Source organism: Chrysochloris asiatica, unplaced genomic scaffold, assembly GCF_000296735.1.
Source record: "Chrysochloris asiatica unplaced genomic scaffold, ChrAsi1.0 scaffold00154, whole genome shotgun sequence".
Lineage (NCBI taxonomy): Eukaryota > Metazoa > Chordata > Mammalia > Afrosoricida > Chrysochloridae > Chrysochloris > Chrysochloris asiatica.
In genome coordinates this window covers 3,585,668-3,607,473 of record NW_006408672.1, presented here as the reverse complement: position 1 = coordinate 3,607,473, position 21,806 = coordinate 3,585,668, and the positions used below count along the sequence as shown (strand labels likewise).

General features: G+C 43.5%; 1 protein-coding gene and 1 pseudogene across 1 annotated transcript in view; one reads left to right on the top strand and one right to left on the bottom strand.

The window, feature by feature from the left end:
- Window positions 1-21,806, bottom strand: part of PRDM15 (PR domain containing 15) — a 113,714-nt gene that overhangs the window by 46,462 nt on the left and 45,446 nt on the right. The window contains exons 4-7 of the mRNA XM_006870833.1: window positions 21,573-21,726; window positions 19,288-19,540; window positions 12,365-12,466; window positions 3,599-3,823 (exon numbers count right to left, since the gene is read on the bottom strand). Coding sequence (XP_006870895.1) covers window positions 3,599-3,823; window positions 12,365-12,466; window positions 19,288-19,540; window positions 21,573-21,726 — 734 coding nt within the window. The remainder of the gene's footprint in view (window positions 1-3,598; window positions 3,824-12,364; window positions 12,467-19,287; window positions 19,541-21,572; window positions 21,727-21,806) is intronic.
- On the top strand, window positions 14,984-15,271 carry LOC102840367 (annotated as a pseudogene).

Sequence of the window (21,806 nt, the reverse complement as noted above, 5' to 3'; positions counted from 1 at the left end):
GTGAACGTGACAGCTTATCACAGGGGCAGGGAACAGACACAGAGAACTAAGAAGACCTGTCCAAGAGAAGCACCAAAACGAAAACCACAAATCAGTTGTTGTCAAATTGTGGCGACTCCATATGTGTCAGAGAAGAACTGTGCTCCATGGAAGAACAGCAGGTCTTTCTTTTGAGGTACCTCTGGGTGGACTTGAACCTCCAATCTTTTGGTTAATAGTCAAGTGCATTAATGGTTTATGTTACCCAGGAACTCGAAGGGAACCACATTCAAGTCAAAGTTTTAGAAACTAAATTTTAAGATCTAAATAGAAAAGAAAAAAACAGTCACATCTTAGAATTCACACATTAATCCATAGTGGTTAGGAATCAGGCTGCGAACCACAAGGTCGGCAGTTCGAAACTACCAGCTGTTTCATAGGAGAAAGATGAGGCATTCTGCTCCCATAAAAATTTACATCCTCGGAAACGCTGTACAGGGTCGCTATGAGTTGGAACCAACTCCACGACACATAACCATCATATAAAGGAAAATTTTTATTTGTAACTCAAAACTAAAGTTATAATTTGTGATTTGTTTTTTCCCTTAGGCAGCAGTCATAACATTGTTTCTATCCCTCTGCTCACCCACCTACAACATATAAACAGTGGAAGTTTATAACTTAGTATCTAACTTAGTAAATTAGCCCTGACAGAGCTTAGAAATGTTCATCTTAGATATGGCATCTTGAGTATGTTCAAAGGGTAGATCACCACTGTGCACAAGAGTCAGACATCAATTAATCACATTGCAGGGACCCAGCCGGAAAGTCTGGACAATTTAACTACGGGAAATAGAACTATGGTAGCCACTGGTAGGCCCTTCACCTATTCAATAACCTTCTAACACAAATAATAATTAGCAAAATAATCACTTAGTAAACTTCCTGTTGCATCCCCACCTCCTGCCAGCTGTTTATACAAAATGAACCCACACATCTTTATCAGTTCCTAAACAGGAGATGGTCAGGTCCCCAGAGTAGAAAAAGGTCAAGCTGAGATGGTGAGAAGGCTCTTCTGAACTTCCTTTTTTTAATACTGAGAAATAATTTAAAAATCATTCTCCCCTAATAAAAAATAAACAGGGATAGGCAACTTGGACATTGGCTATCCAAAATGGGGAGCAGGAGCGGGGCTACATAGGCAAGAAGTGACTGGCTTACAAGCTTTCAAGAAGGAGCCTAGATCCAGATGGCACAGAGGAAGGTACACTCTCCACTGAGTACTATCCAATCTGTCTGGGCGGGACAGATGAAAGGAGATATGGATAGGTCTCTTGTGACACAATAGTGTATAACTGTTATCAGGACTGACTGTAAGGGTTGGAAAAGTAAAGGTAGATGTTTTGTAGCAAAAGGAGGGGAGTGAATGACTTTGCAGTCTAGGAGCAGAGGTCCCTGGGACCATCAAGGGAGAAGAGTGGAAAGCAGGACTCTAGCCAGAGAAGAAGTGATGCCAGAGATGGAGGCAGAGACGATGACGTGAGAGATGGAGCAGCTGGAGACTTTAGACACAGAGAAGGAGAGGGGCTGTGTGCTGATGACCGGGGGACAGACTTGCAGGGTATACCCTTTGGTTGGTTGATGATGCACAAAGGGGATTGTAACCATGGCAATAAAACGATATACGATAGGATGAATGTAAAAGCTAATGTTCTCCCATGTAAACTATCACATAATTCACAATAAAACATTAAAAAAAAAATTCATTCTCCCTTTCCCAAAGGAGATTCTGGGAAGCACCAGACAGCAACGAGAAACACTGCCCAGTGGTCAACAGCAAGGGTGTTAAGGAATCAGTGTCTGGATGATCACATCTGGCTCTCAGTATGGGGCAGGCAGTTCTGATGAGGAAGGCTGAGTGAGGACAGAATGAGGAGAGCCCAGCAGGATTGTAAAACACCCCGAGAGGGAAGTGCACGTAGCTAAGGGCACAGTGCAGTCAGGGGAAAACATTAGCTGGACCTGGAAACATCCCAAACATTGATCCACAAGTAGGAAATTTACACAACGCTAGACTACTCACACCATGGTGGCATATTTAGATCATGGTGGGGCAGTTACACTGTTTTGGGATATTTATATAATGCTGGGATACTTACACACAGTAGAATAGCCAAATATATGATGGTTGTGTATTCCTACAATGGAACACCGTTGTTGTTGTTAGCTCCAACTCATAGTGACCATGTGACTAACAAAACGAAAACACTGCCCAGTCCTGCACCATCCTCACAATCATTGCTATGCTGGGGCTGCTGGGCCAACCCTTTCATTGAGTGTTTCTCTCTTCTTTGCTGACCCTCTACTTTACCAATCATGATATCCTTCTCCAGCAACTGGCCCCTCCTGATGACACCACCATGTCCCATTCTAAGGAACATTCTGGCTGTACTTCCTCCAAGATTGATGTGTTTGTTCTGGTAGTCCATGGTACAGTCAATATTCTTCACTAACACCACAATTCAAATGCATCAATTCTTCTTTGGTCTTCCTTTTTCATTGCTCAGTTTTTGTATGCAATTGAAAATACCAGGCATTGAGTTAGGCATATTTTAGTCAACAAAGAGACATCTTTGCTTTTTAAGATTTTCAAGAGGTTGTTTACTACAGATTTGCCCAATGCAACATGTTTGATTTCTTAACTATTGCTTTCATGGGTGTTGATTATTGATCCAAGCAGAATAAATTCCCTAGCAACTTCAATTTCATCACCAATTATCATGATGTTTTTGTGCCCAGCTGTGAGGTTTTGGGTTTTCTTCAGATGTTCAGGTGTAATCCATACTAAAGGCTTAGCTCTTCACCAGTAAATGCTTTAAGTCATCTTCATTTGTAACAAGCAAGATTGTGTTCTCTGCATATTTCATATTCCTCCAATCCTGATGTCATCTTCTTCATATAGTTCTGTTTCTCAGATTATTTGCTCAGCATACAGACTAAGTATGGTGAAAGGATACAACCTTGACGCACATCTTTCCTGATTTTAAACCATTCAGTTTCCCCTTGTTCTGTTTGAACAGCTGCCTTATGATCCATGTACAGGTTCCACATGAGCACAATGGAGCAAAGCTCAGCAATAAACGAGAAGAATGACTCGGAACATACGCCGTGAATCACACACACATGATGCTGCATGAAAGAAACCAGCCACAGGAAGAGCTCCATTCAAATAAAATTTTACAACGAGTAAAAAAATTCAGGATGAAAATAAATTTTAAAACGTGGTTGCCTGGGGTGTGACTTGGGTTATGGGAAGAAAGCCTATAAAGGGTCAGCAGGCAGGCTCTGGTGAGATGGACTGTTTGCTATCCTGATTGGGACGCTGGTTACAAAGGTGCACACATTCATCAGAATCCACAACTTGGGCACCTTTTTGGCTGCAACTGACCACAGTACACTGTAAGAGAGCCGATTTAGAGAAAAACCTCTAGATGCTGAGTTTTCCCAGTTTGTTCAAGGTGAGGTAGCCTCAGGGTACCCCGCTCAGCCTCCCAGACCTCGGGGTGCAGGAAGGGGTTGTCCCTCCAGGTACTTATTTCCTAGGGACTGTCTCCCTCACCTGCAGGGTCCTTGTCTTCCACGATGACAAGAGGCTGCTCGGTTCTTGATGCTTTGGGCTTTCTCCCCCTTCGAGGCTTTTTTTTCTGCTCTTTGGTGGCACTGACAGTCTGGAGACCTGCGGGCGGCTCCCCTTCGGGTACCTCTGGTTCCTTCTCAGGAGTTGCTTCACTCTGGCTGGTGAGGGGAACGCCTTTGGCGTGTTCCAAGTGAGTCAACAGGTGCTCTGTACAAAGAGAGATACAACTGTCAGAGGAGAGCTAGGGAGCAGAGACAAAGAGAAGGCTGTTGGATGTCCCTTCCTCCATCCTCCACCACTCCTCTCCTGGGTTTGGGGCTTTGTTTTTCACTTTTTTGTGTGTGTTCTATGTTGTTTGCTAATAGTATGCTCACAGATAAATAAACTTTACTTCCACTGCTTTAGAAAACAGAAGAATTTCCAGTGCCCAAAGCATAACTATTACACTGAAAAGTCAACTAGGTGAAAAAAAGCAGGGTAGGTTCACCATCAACAGTTTCATTTAAAAAAAAAAAAGTATTCATACACAAACTTGTGCAAAAACAAACTCCAAAAATGCTCCACAGAAGCAAGATAGTTTCAATTTTCCACTGAAAAAAGTCTTGGGGATCTCCCAAGTAAATATAACTGGAAGAAACACAAGGACCGGTAGGCGAGGATGGGACTAACAGTTTAATCTCCCAAAACGAAGGAGCAGGAGTACATACAATTCAGGCAAGTGGGATCACACCACACCAGGAAGAAAAGGAAGGAAACTTCCATGACAAAAGGCACCCTTGTGCAAACTGGAGCCAAGGACTGTTTCTTCCCATTGCATGTCTCGACTGCTTCAACACAAGCATTAAAGATGAAGTGGTTGTCATGTGTTTATTTGTTCAATATTAAAAAAACATCGTACTGGGTTCGTGCCTACCAGGAGCTAGGTCTAGGGAAGGGAAAAAACTTCAAAAGCAATTACAATACAATGTGGCCCATGTTATAAGAGGCATTGGCAGTTCAGTCACATAGCAGAGCATGCTACACCAGTGGCCCCTTTTAGCGGAAAATACTTGGAAAAATTTAATAAAACACAATCCCTATGTTTTTGTTTTAATGCACTACTGAATTTATGAAAAGGAAAAGAAGAGCCTTTCATGCCAGACATGCAGAGGAAACTTAAACCAAAGAATCAAACATGAGCTGATAGTGAGACACCCAGGAACTGGGGTTTAGGGTTCTCATACACATGCAGCTCTGAGAGACACGTCCTTGGGTCTGCACAGGGGTCATATAAACCAGATGTCTGGAAGGCTCCTCTAAAACCCACTGGCCCAGGAAAGCAATAAGAAAGCTGGTGTTCCCATATCACCAAGGGAGGGGCGGGACACGAGTAGTTCAATGACTCTCTTAAGAAAGTGAAGCCCCAAGTCAGAGCCACAAGTGGATATTCAGAACACAAATTTAAGATTCTAGTAAAAGGTAGTCTGAGATCTATGGAACCCCTTTGGGGGTGGAAGGGAGAACTGGCAGAAGCAAAATAAAAGCACTCTCTACCAATACTTCCACAGTCCAGGGTGCGTAAAAAAACTGCAGAGAAAAACCCCCGGTAAAGATTTCACCAATAAAATACCACCACCACCAATGAAAGTAAACCAATGAAATAAAAGCACTCTCTACCAATACTTCCACAGTCCAGGGCACATAAAAACTACTGCAGAGAAGAACCCCCGGTAAAGACTTCACCAATAAAATACCACCACCACCAATGAAAGTAAACCAACAAAACACTGAACAAAAAAACAATTCACTATTAAGACGTCCGTAGACAGACTAAAAAAACAGGAACACTGATATTTCACGATAATGGGGAAAGCTGGGAGTAAAATATGTTTGGAAGTAATATGTGGAAAAATATGTTTAAATGAGTAAAGGATTAAAAACCATAAAGAAATACTATGACTTAAAGTAACAGGCAGATATGGAAAATAACCAAATAAAGTAAGAAATATTGCCGCTGAAATTAAAAACAATAGAATAGAGTCCTGGGTATGGTGCTGTAGGATAAGCACTGGATCACAGGTGGGGCTGAATCCCAAGGTCAGTGGTTCAAATCCACAAGCTGCTCCTTGGAAACATTATTGGGGATGGCTATCAGTTGGAACTGACTCACGGCACTTAACAAAAGCAACATTAGACACAACTGAATAAGGAAATAGCAAGCTAAAAGACTATTCAGAATGTAGCACAGAGCAAAAGTGCTAGAAAAATATGAGAGGGAGTTAAAGAGACATAGAATAGAACATGAGAAGTTCTAAAACATGTACAATAGGATCTTCAAAAGGTTAGAGAATAACGAAGCAGCAATTGGCAAGATACTGACAGAAAAGAATCCAAAAACGAGAAAAGACTATTCCCCAATCCAAAATTCCTAATAAGTCCAAAAGATAATAAAGACGCAAATGATGCTGCAGTAATAAACAGCAGAATTTAAATGACAGATATCAAATGCAACCGGAAACAATATGCATGCATGTCCGGACCCGTGAAAGTGACTCTGGAAATAAGCTTTTTGAAACTATTATAAGCTAATACGAGTTCATAGCAGAGTAAAGAGAGAACAGTCACAGAGACAGAGGCAGAGTAAGGACAGCCATGTGAAGATGCATGTACAAGCCAAGGAATGTCTGGCCTTCCAGACGTCGGCAGAGACAAGAAAGCATCTTTGCCTAGAGCTTTCAGAACATGGCCCTGCTGACACCCGGAATTTGAACTTCTAGTCTCTAGAATTGTAAAAGAACAAATTGTGTGTTCTTATACATCACCCAGTTTGTGGTACTTTATTATGGCAGTAGGATAAGCACTGGACTGGTAACTGAAAAGTTAGCAGCTCAAATCTATCAACCTGTCTCGGAGACCCTATATAGGGCCACCATGAGTCAGAACCAAATTGACACCACTTAGCAATACCAGCAGGAAATTAATACCTCCATAAAGGAACAACTGAGATGGAAGCAGATTTCCTGGCAGCAATTCTGAAAATTGTTAAGACAGTGTAATAATGTCTTTAGTGTGCACAAAGAATATTAATAGTGAACCAAAAATTGAAAATCGAGTAAAAAACAGTTTTCAATAAAAAAGATTAAATTAAGACACGCTTAAGTGTTGTCCACTAACAGGCCTGGCCAAGAGGAAATTCTGAAAGGCAACGGGTAAGAAATTTTAGATTGGAAGTGGAAATATAAAACAAAAGATGACTATGAATACAAACTCCACATATATGGAAATTATGCAGCAATGTTTAAAATCTTCTAAATTCAAGATTAGCCTGGTGATCGGCTTCAGAAAGGTCATAACCTAGAGAACCCTGTGGAACAGTTCAAGTCTGCACGACAGGGGGGTTTATGGGGTGGGATCAACTTGATGGCAACAATAACAACAAACTCAAAACAGAAAAAAACAATGTAAATTAAAAATACTTAGAACTGAAAAAATAGGAGGGGGGAAGAGTAGACCACATATCAAAGAGAAGTACATAGATAGACTGTTGCTGTTTTGAAGGGGCCGTTGAGTGGGTTCCAACTCATAGCAACCCTGTATAGGGTTTCCAAGGAGTGATTGGGGAGCCTGACACTGACACACACACACACAGAGAGAGAGAGAGAGAGAGAGAGAGAGAGAGAGAGAGAGAGAGAGAGTATCCTGGTGTGGGGTTGTGAGTTAATGCGTCAGACTGCAAAGCCATTTGAACTACAAGGTCGGTGGTTCAAGCTCACCAGCTGCTCCTTGGAAACCCTATACAGGGTTGCTATGGGTTGGAATTAACTCAACAGCACTTAACAACACATATATATATATGTGTGTGTGTGTATATATATGTATATATATGTGTGTGTGTGTGTGTGTGTATGTACATATATTCTCTACTTATTGAGTGTAACATTTTAATATATATGGTGCTGTGGATTAATGCACTGGACTACAAAGTAGCTTTGAACCATAAAGTGGATGGTTCAAGCTCACCAGTCGCTCCGCGGATACCCTATACAGGGCTGCTATGAGTCGGAATTGACTCGACGGTCCTTCACAACAACATTTATATAAGGAGCTCTGGTAGCGTAGTGGTTACAAATTGGGCTGCGAACCTTAAGGTCAGCAGTTCGAAACTACCAGCTGTTCCTCGGGAGAAAGATGAGGCTTTCTGCTCCCATAAAGATTTCCAGCCTCAGAAACCTAGGACAAGGTCGCTCTGAGTCTGAACTGACTCCATGGCACATAACAACAACAACAATCATTTGTTGGAGTCCTGGTGTGGCGCTGTGGGTTAATGCGCTAGACTGCAATGTCATTTTGAATCACAAAGTCAGCGGTTCAAGTTCACCAGCAGCTCCTTGGAAACCCTATGCAGGGTCACTATGAGTCGGAACTGACTCGACAGCACTTAACAACAGCAATTTATTATTTAATAAAGAAGTCAGAATTCAGCTTTCTTAATACATTGTATACTCCCCTCCCAAATACTCATGCTTGTCTTCAATACACCCACCGGGTATTTATATCACAGTTTGGGGATAAATCAATAGTCAGTTCTTACATGATTATGACCATAGAAATGTATTCACAGTTAAACTACACATGCATTACGATTAATTTTGTATAAAAAACTTTTTGCTTTTCCTGGAGTTCATTGCTGCCTAATTTTTTTCATTCGCTTGCAGATTTTTTTTTCCATGTTGTTGTGGTTAAGTGCCATTGAGTTGATTCTGACTCATAGTGACTTTGCATAGGGTTTCTGAGGTGGGTTTGAACTGCTGACCTTGTGGTTTGCAATTCAGTACTGATCCTATAGCATCACTCCATGTATGAATCACTAATTCACCCCTAAAGTCTATGCCAGAAGCATTAACTCTTCCTTACAAACACATCAGTTAATCTGCTTCTTTTCTTCAAAAAAAATTATTTAAGCCATTCTTTCTGCTGCCCTTGATCCTGTTTCCATCGGAACCCGGTACCCTACAGACCTACCCACCCATTGCCACCAAGTTGATTCTGACACATTGACCTACAGAACGAGGGCACAGCTACCATCGGGAATCTTCTCCGCCCACAACCTGGGCATTCCTTCTACCCCCTTCCCTGCAATGCCCACTCTCTTTTTGTATGCTATGTGCAAGTGACCTGTTACCATGTTTTCTGGCTGTCTAGGACTCCTGTGATGCTGTAGGATCAGCACTGGGCTGTGAACTACAAGGTTGGAAGCCCTATACAGGGTTGTTATGAGTCATAACCGAGTCAACGGCACTTAACAGCAACCACCAACCACCACAGCAGTACTGTAAAACACCCTTCCGATGTTTTTGCTAGTTTCTCACTGTTGGAGCCCTGCCTCCCCAAGAAAATGTCTTTCCCAGCCTCTCCTGCCTTGAGTGTCAACCTGTGACCTAAGCTCTGTAAGTATGTGAGGAAGCAGGGGCCCCGTGGGACACATTGTGAGCCTGGCTTTCAGACACTGTGTACATTTGGAATCAGGAGCTGGTTGGCCTCAGCAGTACAAGCTACAATGTGTATGCCAAGTGGCTCTGACTGGAACACTCTTGCATGTAATTTCAGGCTTTCCCGACTGATTCTCTGGCCCTTCCTGGAAATGCTGTGAACCATTTAACACCTTTTATATGTTTATTTTCTACTAAACAACCTAGAATGAGTTCTGTTGTTTTCAGCGAAGAAATAAAATCAATGGATAAATCTGTCTTCTTTCTTAATTAAAAAACAAAAACCAGACCTTGATGGAATCCAAACAATTAAAAGGCATGGCAGATAGCCCAAAAGTTGGCTCAAGTCCACCCATGTGTGCCTGAGAAGAAAATTCAAATGTTGACAATCCTATGGAGCACAGTACTCTGATACACATGGGGTGGCTGTGAGTGAGAGGTGACACCAGGATTTTCAGAGTCCCTCAGTTTCCCAGGAATCCGTCTTCCAGTAGATTCCTAAGCAAAATGATGTGGAGGGTCACATTTTTGAAGAAGTCTGAAAACATCTTTTGTCTCCCCTGACATTTGAACAATCACTTGCCTGGGATAGGAGGCATTTTCAGTTGGGGTTGAAAAGTATGACCTGCCATTATGATTCACAATGCTTCTGATGTGAACTGTAGTTTTTGCTTTGCTTTGCTTTCTGCCCACTAACTTAGGTTTTTTCTTCTCTTTAAACTCAATGTTATTAAATTTCATGATGATGTCGCTCAATGCGGGTCATTTTCATTTGTTGTACTGGTCACTTGTTGGGCTTTCCCAATATGAAAACTCATGTCCTTTAGGCTGGGACTCTGACACCACCCTCGGGGGAAGACTGCTCACCAGTGTAGGGGGAAGGGACTGAACGCCACCTGGCACTAGCTGCACAACAGTGAATAGGTCAGTAACTAGCTCTCCTCTCCATCTGCTGTGGGAGTAGTAAGTATTATGAAGGATCACTGCAAAAACTGACTGAGTTAATACATGTATGTGCTTGGAACAGGGCCTGGCACTGAATTAGTCTACGAACATTCACCAAATTATACAAAGGTTGCCAGAACTGACTGCCTTACTCAGATGGCTAGAAGTGGCATTCTGCTGCCAAAGTGAAGGAACTGTTTCTTCTTCCTTCACAAAATTTCTGGGAAATTGAGAGAAATAGTATAAAGAGCACACAGAAGGGTCTTTCTTCTCTGTGGTTTAAATGCCATACCTCTTGAAATGTCCTTTCCTGGGACATCCCTGCACCTGGACCCCATGTGCTTCTAAGGACATGCCTGTTCTTCAGAAACGCTGCACTCCTAGAAAACCTGGCAGCCGCTGTGTTATTTATATCTTGGTGACAAGTATAAAATGCTTCTCGCCGTGCAGAGGAAAAATGATATGGCCATCATGTATGACAGCTCGGGCTGGCAGCGTGTTCCCATGAACTTGAGTCTGGAGCTGGAGTCAGAAGTTCACTGGCAGCCGTCCCAAAGCCGTTGAACAATCTGCCTGGTAACCGTGACTTCCAGCCTGTGGAATGCTCACATCAACCATCCTGCTGTTAAAACTTGCCCGGCCGCGAGAAAACATCTTTACAGGTCCCAGAACATTCCAATTGCTAACCTGGTGATGAGACTTGGAGCTAGGTCCCTCACCTCCAGCCTCAACACCTCTGTGTGAGTTTCCACAAACTGGATGGTTTTAAACAACAGAAGTGGATTCTCTTATAGTTCAGGAGGCCAGCGTTGGGAATGAAGCTGTTAGCAGGGCCACGCTCCTTCTGAAACTCTAAGGATCTTTCCCATTTCTCCCAGCTTTCTGGGGACTCCAGGCATTCCTTGGTATATGGCAGCATCATTCTAATCTCTGCCTCCATTATCTTCCCTCTGTGTCTGTTTCTGTTCACCTCTTCTTATAAAGAACCAGTCAGTCATTGCATGTAAAGCCTCTACATCCAGTACGACCTCATCCGAATTAATTGCATCTGCAAAGACCCTGTTTCCAAATAAAGGTCAAGCTGATGTTCTGAATAGACAATGACTGACATTTTCTTTCTCTTGCCTTTGTAATTTTTACTTTTTTTAAATTGCAGTTTGGGTGAAAGTATACAGAGCAAATTGATTTTCCATTCCACATTTACAGATATTTTGTTTTGTGACATTAACTGCCATCCCCTCATTATAACAGCATCCTCTCAGTTCCTATCTGGGTTCCCTGTTTCTAGTCATCCATCCTTCTTTCCTGCCCCTTACCACCTTTGGAGCTTTGTTTTTGACCAGATGTTGCCCATTTGGTCTCGTACGGCTGACTGCACTGAGTATATTCCTCCCTGGCATTTTTGTTGTTGTTGTTAGTGCATCAAATTGGTTCCAAATCATAGCGACCAAGTATGCAGTTTTCGAGGAGCAGCTGGTGGGTTTGAACCACCAAGCTCATGGTTAGCAGTCATATGCTTCTCCTACAGCACCCCACCAGGACTCCCTAGGCCTCTCTGTTGTCGGGTAGAATGGTGATCCCCAGGGATAGGTTCAGCTCCAGGCTTGAATTTAAGGCCACACTCTCAGGGGTTCCACCAGCCTCAATCAGACCAGAGTCTAGTCTGGTTTTAGACATGGGCACTTGGGCCCAGTACAGCCTCCTCAGTCACATCCTTACAACTGCACTGCCTGAAATGCCTTTTAGAACTGGGGTCCCTGATAACACATGCTACATGCTATGAAAGGCTATGAAAACTATATTTAAAGATGATTTCGCCCAAGGTTTATTTGACTAAAGTGTTTTCTACATATTAGCCTCAATAATGGACACATAGAAACATCAACTCCACAAAATAATTACACATAAAATTAACAGGACATTGCAGAACTTGGTGGTTAAATTCAATTACTTCCCAAATATCTTAAACTGATTAAAAAAAAAAAAAAAATTCCTACAGATCAAGAAAGCATGACTGCAAACAAAGCTGTGCTGTGGTCAGCTCCTGGCACCTGCAGCCCTCTATGTCCAGGGCCCTTGCCAGCAAGTCAGCTCTTGGGCAGCAATATAACAGAGAGGAGGAAGAGCATGTCACTCCAAGGACAGGTGAATGGGAAGCGTCTAACCCTGTAGAGGCTGGTTCTGGTGACTAAACTGTGAGAGGGAGTTAGCACAGGACTCAGAAGAACACAGTGACAATGGGTCATGTCCTTCGTTCACAGAGGACCATAAGGCAGTGACAGTGGAATTAAGTGTGAGTCCAAGCAGGGCACTTTCTATACCCACACTCCATTACCATTGAGGAGCTGCAGTTCCAGGAACGTGGCGGAACACACTTTGCATGTCCACTGGCTGGGCTCCGCTTCCACGGGGGCACTGCTCTCTGGAGTACCTGCAGCTTCAAAGACAAGGAAGAGAAAACTGTGATCACAAGCAGCTCCCTTCTCCATGAAGCCCTGACTCAATGGATACAGCACATCCATCCTAGCAAGTAATTAGGAATTGCTGACTTTTAGGGTAAGCACAGGACTGTGAACCACAAGGTCCATGGTTTGAACCTACAAGCCACTCCGCAGGAGAAAAATAAAGCTTTCTGCTCCTGCTAATATTTTAAAGCCTTGGAAACCCTACACAGGGTCACTATGAGTTAGAATCAACTCAACAGCATTTAACAACAACAACAGTGGAACTTCCACCACTTGTCAGTTTGCTGCGCTGTGGTGACTTACATGCTGTTATGATGCTGGAAGCTATGTCACTGGTATTTCAAATACCAACAGTTTCTAGACTAAGACTAGAAAGAAAGACCTGGCAATTTACTTTATCTTATTTTTTTTACAAGTGCTGTTGAGTCAGATCCAACTCATAGTGACCCTGTATAGGGTTCCCAAAGAGTCGCTGGTGAGTTTGAACCACCGACCTTGTGGTCCAAATGGACATTGTGGTCCAGTGCTTTATGCCACAGTGCCACACAAAAACCCTACTGATCATAACAGGACTGCCTGACAGTTCTGGAAGATGAGCTCCTAGGATGAAAGGAACTCAAAATACCCGGCTGTCCCAACAATGGACTGGCGCCTATCAGTACGGAGCTGGACTGGGCAGTTTCGTTCTATTCTCTATGGGGTTGCTATGAGGCAGAGCTGACTCACAGCAACTAACAACAGCAGTAACACAGTGAACACCATGTGGGGAACAAGCATTCTGAACAATTCACTGACTGAACAATAGACCAAGAGGCAGCTGCTGAAACAGAGCAACGGAACACTAAATGGTTTAACATTTGGAAAGGTGTGCGCCAGGGTTATATACTTTCACTATATTTACTGTCTGTATACTGAGCAAGTAATCGGAGAAATTGGATTATATGAAGAAAACTGTGGCATTAGAATTGGAGAAAGACTCATTAACAACCTGCGATATGCAGATGCTAACTGAAAGTTAAGTTAAAATATTTACTGATACAGATCAAAAGTAAATGAGGGAAACAAAGGGTCAAAGAAGAAACTAATGGGAGAAACAACTTCTAACGTGAGACCAAAAGAGCTCAATGGTGCCTGGCTACTACTGCTGACTGTTCTGACCAGTGGTATCTCTACGGGCCTGTAGGCAGTACAGACTGTACACAATGACACTATCACAGGGGGTGATACCACAATGGTACCAGGGACCAAAAGCGCAGTGTTGGACTGGAGCTGAAGGAGGAGGGGCTGCCAAGGCAGTGATGTCGCCCAGTCCAATAACTCATCATCACCCACCAGTCAGGGTGTGAACTGGTGGCTTACAGCATCTGAAACTGGGCAGAGGAAGGTTTCTGTCTTGGCCAATGGGAGAGGGGAGTAGCTGTGGAGAGCCACGGGGCAGGGCCAGAAGGGATGGGGCCACGCTGCACTGCCCCCCTGGGAGGGTGACATCATGTTAGCACACAGAGTGACACCAACCCTAGTGATGCCACTGGTTTTTATCAGGGACACAATAGAAGGTCCTGCATAGAACAGACGGAAGATGCACAACAAAACACAAATTCCTAAAAAAGACCGGGCTTCCTGGACTAATAGAGACTAGAGAACCCCCAGAAAGATCGTCCTAAAATAACCTTTGGACATGGAACTGAAGCTATTTCTGCAATCAGTTTTCAGCCAAATAATAGATTGGCATCACTCATGAGTAACGAAGATGTCCCTTGAACAATTAACTATATGAGACCAAATGGCCAACATCTACCCAAAAGCAAAGGGAAGAAGGGAAGGAGGAGATGGAAAGCTGGATCAGTAGGACTAGAACAATACAACAGAAATAATGCGAATACTGATACATTATAAAAAATGTAACCAATGGCATAAAATACATTGCATAAAAATTGTTCAAGGGGAATCTAATTTACTATGTAAACTTTCCCCTAAAACACTATAAAATATTTTTTTTAAATCTCCACAAAAAATTTTCTGGGCAGGTGGAATGTTCCAGCTCTTGAATGTGTAGAATTTATATAAGTGTACGCATTTGTCAAAACTGTTTGAACCGTACACTTAACATTGGTGAATTTTACTATATGTAAACTAGACCACAACAGTGCTGATTTTAAAAACTAGAAATATGCTAGTCAAAAATGACAATACTTTCTCCAAAGAAAATATACAAATGGCCAACAAGCACATGAAAAGATGCTCAACTTAAGTATACACTAAAACGTCAATGCAATGCTACGTTGTACTATCTAAATAATAAAACAACAAGTGTTGTGATAATATGGAGAAACTGGAGCCCTCATGTATTGTTGGTGGGGATGGAAAATGGTATAGCCGCTGTGGGAAACATCTGAGCAGTGCCTTAAAAAAGTTAAACACAGGCTCATTCAGGGTGCACCTGGTACCTCTTTTGTTAAGTGACAGCTTAGGACACTCTGGCGCTCGCCATGGCTGATGAGAAACTCAAGGAAGGGGTCAAGACTGAGGACAATGATCATATTAATTTGAAGGTAGCGGAGTAGGATGGTTCTGTGGTGCAGTTTAAGATTAAGAGGCATACACCACTTAGTAAACTAAGGAAAGCCTATTGTGAACAACAGGGTTTGTCAATGAGGCAGATCAGATGCCGATTTGACGGGCAGCCAATCAATGAAACCGATACACCTGCACAGCTGGAAATGGAGGATGAAGACAGCATTGATGTGTTCCAGCAGCAGGCAGGAGGTGTCTTCTAAAAAAGGAGCCTGCTACTTTACTCCAGAACGCTCTTCCATTCCGACCAAGAAAACATTCTCAATTAGAAAGGGACCACAATTTGGTTCCACCACAACTATATAGTTTTCTCTATTTTTTCATTTCCCCTTCCCCATTCCTTCACTGTACATAAAGTAAATGGTGCATGTGCACAAGCATATTACATTTTTTGTTTTGTTTTTGGGTTTAGTTGTTTTTCTTTCTTTTTTACTAAAATGGCCAATGGTATGTTTTGACTGACATGAAGTGGAGATGGGGTGAGAGAAAATATTGGTTCTGTGGAAAAAAAAAAAAACCTTTCTCCATTATCGGCATGCTCATTCAGCTCTGCTCCTTGTATTCCAGTCAGTTATTTTGCTCTCACTGGTTTAACAAAAAACAACATAAAAACTTGCACACTTCGTTCAAGTGGAGAATTTTAATGTTTTTCATTTATCCTTGTAAAACCAAGGACCATTTAATAACTTTTTTGTACACAGCTTTTACATGTAGGGCAATCTGTCTTTAAGGAGGGGTAAATTACTCTAAAAGAAATGAATCCTAGATCGTTTTCCCTTAATGAAAAGCATCTTGGTGTTTAAATAAACTTCTTGTTTAAAAAAAAAACAAAACAAAAGTTAAACACAGAATGTATGACTCAGCAATCCCAATCCCAGGTTCACTTCCAAAAGACGTGAAAGCAGGGACTCAAACAGATACTTGTACCCCAATGTTCACTGAAGCATTATCCACAGTAGTCAAAGGTGGAAACAACCCAAGTGCCCACCAGCAAGTGAATAAACAGAATGAGGTATTGTAGTATGAAAGATGATTCTTACATGGCCTTTCTCATCATAGTCTTGTAACTCACACCAAAAGAGGTGCATGCGGCCTTGGCCTATCAAGGGTATATGCAAATAAGGTATATGGTCATGTGATACTTTAACGAGGGGATTGGTCAGCTTTAGCATCTTGCTAGGTTTGAAATTAGCCATTCCAGAAGTGGGCAGAAGGGACCTACTAGGAGCAATAAGAAGAGATAGGAGTGGAGTGGGTGCTTTGGACCTGGGGTCCTTGATCCAGCAGACAGAGAGCTGTAACAATGGAGATGGTGAGAGAAGACAGAAGTAGCAACAGAGAAACGGTGGCAGCAGAGGGAACAGAAGCAGATACGCAGGAGACAGCGTAATGGGCTTCCTAGTCCACAGAATGAGACAGGCTTTCGTCAGGAAGCTTGCTACAGGAGCTAGGTTTGCAGACGCACAAAACAAGAGAGCCAAGTGCCTTCTACCCAAGGGTTTCTGTCTCTGAGCATTTACTGCCAGAGCTAAGAAGCTCTGCAACTCTTACCTGATCCGAGCAGTGGTTGGACAGGCCCAGGAGGTCTGAAGGGCCAAGAGCCTGCCTGTGGGCTTGGCTGAGAAGCTATCCTGAGTGAACAACCCTATCCAAAGTTGTTTCTGATCCTAAACTGTAACTTGTTACTTCATAATTGTGAGTACTGTCTATGAATTCTATGGCCGTTACAATGAATCATCAAGCCCAGCAGAGAAGTGGAGAGCACTGAGGGAGGGACAGCTAGTGTCAGAACTGGTTAAAAAAAAAATTTTTTTTAAAAAAAGGTTGCAAAGAGGAGGTATATGTGTGACGACAGGAATCAGCCTTGGGCTGATGCTGCTCGCCCTCCCTCATAAAGTTAGAGGCAGTCAGATACTGCTGTGCTGCCATTTTCCCACAGGTATATACATACAAAAGAATATACAGATATAAAGGAGCTCTGGTAGCGTAGTGGTTACGAATCGGGCTGTGAACCTAAAGGTCAGCGGTTCGAAACTATCAGCCACTCTGCGGGAGAAAGATGAGGCTTTCTACTCCCGTAAAGATTTACACCCTCGGAAACCCTGTACAGGGTCGCTATGGGACGGAACCGACTCGATGGCACTTAACAACAACAACAATCTGTAAATAGAAATGAAGTTCTGACATGTTACACCATAGATGAACCTTGAAAGCATTATGCTGAGTGAAATACTACAAAAAAGGATAGATATTGTATGAGTCTATATATATGAATTATCCAGAAGAGGCAGGTAAAAAGAAAACCTCAGAACGTGACCTTATTTGGAAAGAGAGTCTTTGTAGATCTAATTAGCTAAGGGCCTTGAGATGAAATCATCGTAATTTGAGGGCAGGCCCTTAAATCTAATGGCAGGTATCCTTATAAGAAGGAGCAGATACAGGGAGATGGCCAAGAGACAATGGAGGCAGACCACGGAGTGATGGATCCACAAACCAAGGACTGTTTGTTGGCAGCCACTAGAAGTTAGGAGAAACACAAGGAAGGGTCCTCCCCTCGAACCTCCGGAGAGAGAATGGCCCTGCCTGCCGGTAGCCTGATTTTAGACATCTGGCCTCCAGTACTGTGAGAGAAGACATTTTTGTTGTGTTCAGCTGCCTAGTACATGGTCCTTTGTTAGGGCAGCCCCGGAACACCCATATCCATCCCATCAGGGACTTCTGCCCTCACTTCTGTGCAACAGGAACAACTAGGAAGGCTACACCAGGGTGTAGTCTACAAAACTTCCCCTATAATGAACACACACAGGAGGGATAAGGCCCTTGCAAATAGGTTAAGAAGCTCACCCTGTAGGGTTACTTGGTAACAAAAAGGAAACCATTCTCTTGTCAAGAGTCCATCATTTTGGGGGTCAGAAGGAGAGCTGCTCACTGTCTACTTCTCCCCCTTGAGCAAATTATCTTCAGGGTAGCAGGTGACACTTTGCTCCCCCTAAGCCTTCTGAAATCGCTGTGCGTGCACATCAGATGATGTCAAATACCAGCAGTTTGTAAAGGGTCTTTGAAGTGATGTGCAGTCTGAAGACTGCAGACAGGTATTAAAGGTTCGATGGCTTCATGGACCAAAGTGATGTGTGTGACACTGGCTAGAAAGGCACACGTTTTTATTGTTTTCCGATAGGATTGCTGGATTTGGGCAAACCACTCACATCACTTTGTTAGGACTTTCATTAAGCACCTGCATCCATGTACACATATGTGCAGCATACCCACACACATGTGCAAGTATGTGTATGCGTGTGTACACACATATTTACACGCACAAGTGTGTACACACGTTTGTGATTATACATTCACTCAGAAACCAGGAAGCTGCTGCTACAGAGGTAAAGAGTACCAACACTGGAGTCAGATCCTGGGTTCAAATCCTGACTTTTTATCTCCTGTGCTGAACAAGTTCCTTAACCACTATACTGGGTTGAACTGTGGTCTTCCCCCCAAATATGCTGATAACCTAACCCCTGGTGTCTGTAACTGTGATCTTATTTGGAAATACTAACTTTGCAGATGTAATCAGTTACATATTTTGAGCTGATCATCTTGGCTTTAGGGTGGGCCCTAATTCCAGTGACAGGAGTCCTTTGAATAAGAGAGGACACAGAGATGAAGGCCGTGGAAAGACGGAAGCAGAGACTGGAACAATGTGTCTACAAACCAAGTAGTGCCCAGGACCACCGAGATGCTGTAAGACACAGGGAAGGACGCTCCATCACAGTTTCAGAGAGCACAGTCCCACAGCCCTGCCTCACAACTGTGAATTTAGACATCTGGCTCCCAGAACTGTGAAAGAATACATTGTAAACCACCCATTTTGTGGTTCTTAGTTACGGCAGCCCTTAGACATGAATATAATCTATGTTCAGTTTCCTCTGTCAAAAACAGGGATAAGATCCCACCTTACAGGACTGGGAGGATGACTTCCCGTATGCAGAGCTCTGGACAGAGAGCCGTCTCAGTGTTGCCTGGTGTCGTGTCTAAGCACCCAACTTACAGAGGGAGAGACGGGGGACAGAACTCTCCACAGAACTTTGCATAAGTAAGCTTGCAGCTTAGGGGTGAGCTCTTCTGTGTGGTATCGTCCCAACCCTCTTCTCTCTCCCAGCACAGCTCAGTCTCCCTGTCCATGAGGGAAGGCTGGCTGTACACAGACAACAAAACATACCATGGGTGCCCGTGGAGGCCTGCTTCAGCATGGGCTTGTCCATCTTCTTGGCATAGAAGGCAGCATACCAGACACGCAGCTCAGTGCCGGGCGGGATGTCCCGGGAAGTGGTGAAGTACACGTCGCTGTCCTGCTGGTACGCCGTCAGGTTCTGGTGCTCATGCCCCACTGCTGGCCGCACCAACATCATCCAGTTGCAGTCATCCTCATTGGAGGTGTCAAAGCAGACAGGGTGCCCATCCTTCTGGAATACCTGAGGGATGAGCACAGCACCCCGCCCCCCAGGGAGGGACTGATTACTGAACAGCCTGTGTCTCGGGGTCAGCGTGTGTAGGAGCGGGTATTGGGGAATCCAGGGTCCACGTGAGGCTGCTGTTTGGGGGCTGGGCAGGGTTTACACTGGGAGACCACCTGGCTTCCAGAGTCCAGTCTGGTCATAGGTAAAAGGAAGCAGTAGACACAGCAAAACATCAATGGTCCATGTGGTTACTGGACACATCTGAGTTCTATCCTATCTCTGTTACAAGAATGCCAGATGATTTGGCAAAGTCCCTCTGTCTTAAGCTGCTTCCTCACCTATAAAACAGAACTGTTGCTTTATGGATTCAGGCAGATGCACACACACGTGAGTGTGTGAGTAGAAAGAAACACTTGAATATTTTGAAAGTCAGATTAACTTCATGGCAATGATAGGCTTTGTCCCCTATTTTCCAATGTACTCATTGCTTCCTAACTCTAGAAAAACATTTTCTTCCGTCTCTTGGAATTTCTCCTTTTAAGGGCTGCCTTCTGACCCCCGAGTCAGTGTGGAGGGTGTCCCCTTGCTGGCCTTAGCACCTGACTGGGGTGATACCCTCTGAGGGCATCAAGTTGCCTCAGCCATGCAGAAGTGGCGTAGCACCCAGGGAAGTAAGCAAAAGAACTCAATACCAGGAGCTGACCTTTAAAATCAAGTACCAGGAAAAGGAACAAAATGGACACAGAGTACTTTTTCCCCTTCCTCTCCTCCCTTCTCCTTCCTTAAAAAGAAAGCAAGTGTCTTTACTTTTCCCTCTTTGCTGAAATGTGCCTTGTAAACTAAATTTTCAAAGGACTGCCAAAAACCTGAAGTCATCTATTCCATCTGCCTATCCTGAAACAAGCAGATCCCTTTTAAGGATCTCTAAGACAAGTCCACCTCCCCCCAGGAACTTGTGGTGACAAACAGTCCCTCTCACTTGTTTATTTGACAGATGTGTTTGAAGACTTGCTCTGTACCAGGTACTAATCCAAGAGGGGAGAGGGACAGAAGACTCTGGTGGCACAAATGGTTAAGCACTCAGCTACTAACTGAAAGGCTGGTAGTTTGAATCCACCCACAGGCACTCAGAAGAAAGGCCAGGCAATCCACTTCCAAAAGATCACAGCCATTAAAACTCTATACAGCACAGTTCTACTGAAGTCCCCAGGAGCTGGGATTGAAGAGGGAAGAGCAATAAACAAACACGGTGACTCCTGTTATCACGAAGCTTCCAGTCTTGTTTTAAGCTACTCTAAAGCCCCACTGCAATTTACAACCCATTTTATTTTTGTTGGTAGTGAAAGCAGAGAGTATTCTGTCTTTTCTCACTCTCGTGTGCATTTTAGAGTTACCAAACTTTGTACTGTCACTTGGTGTATCATCGCTGCCTAAGCAAAGCACTTTGTTTTAGAGAGTGTGAAAAAGCACCACACATTCTGCAAGGGATGTGAAAATCACTGTGTTGATGTGCCTCCCCAGAAGGTTAACACACCAGCACCACAGGCAGCTGGTAGTATCCCACCTGCTAAGAGAACGGAAAACACTGTCTTGCACATGGTTCAAATACAATCTCTTTTTACCATTTTGCAATCTCTTTACTTTTTTGAAAACAACAAAACACCAAGTTAACTTTGATTCTCTTTGTGGCATCAAAATGAAACTCAAAAATAAGAAGAGAAGCATTTTCTTGAAAATTAAACAAATTTACAACATTTAGGGATGTGTCTAAAACCTTCATTGAAATGCAGTAGTTACCCTTCTCCACTCATGCAGGAGAGAAATCAGGGGAACCTTTGCTCAGGGGATATTGAGTGTACGTTAATGGTGGTGGGATGCTTTGGAAGAGCAGGGCGAGCATGGTTGTAAAGAATGTAATCAACGTCACTGAAATGTACGTGTAGAAATTGTTGATTTGGAGAATGTTTAGTTGTGTCTATTTTTACTACAATAAAGCTAAACAAAGCCCACTAGCGGTTCTTTCATTCTGGTTGGCACCAGTCTTTACCTTCAGTGGAAACGCAGATTCTTTCTCCCATTTGGCAACTCTCCGAGACTCAAACGGACCAAACTGGGTTCGCTTGACCAGCTGTGTTACAGCAAACACTCCCTCGGTTCCATCTTCCAGCCGTCTAATCTCCAGGTTGGAAGGAAGGGATGACCTAGCATGGAAATAAATGAGAGGCTTGTGGTTTTGTGTGATGGTGCTGAGGGTGACCCCTGGCATCTTAGGGGCAGACCC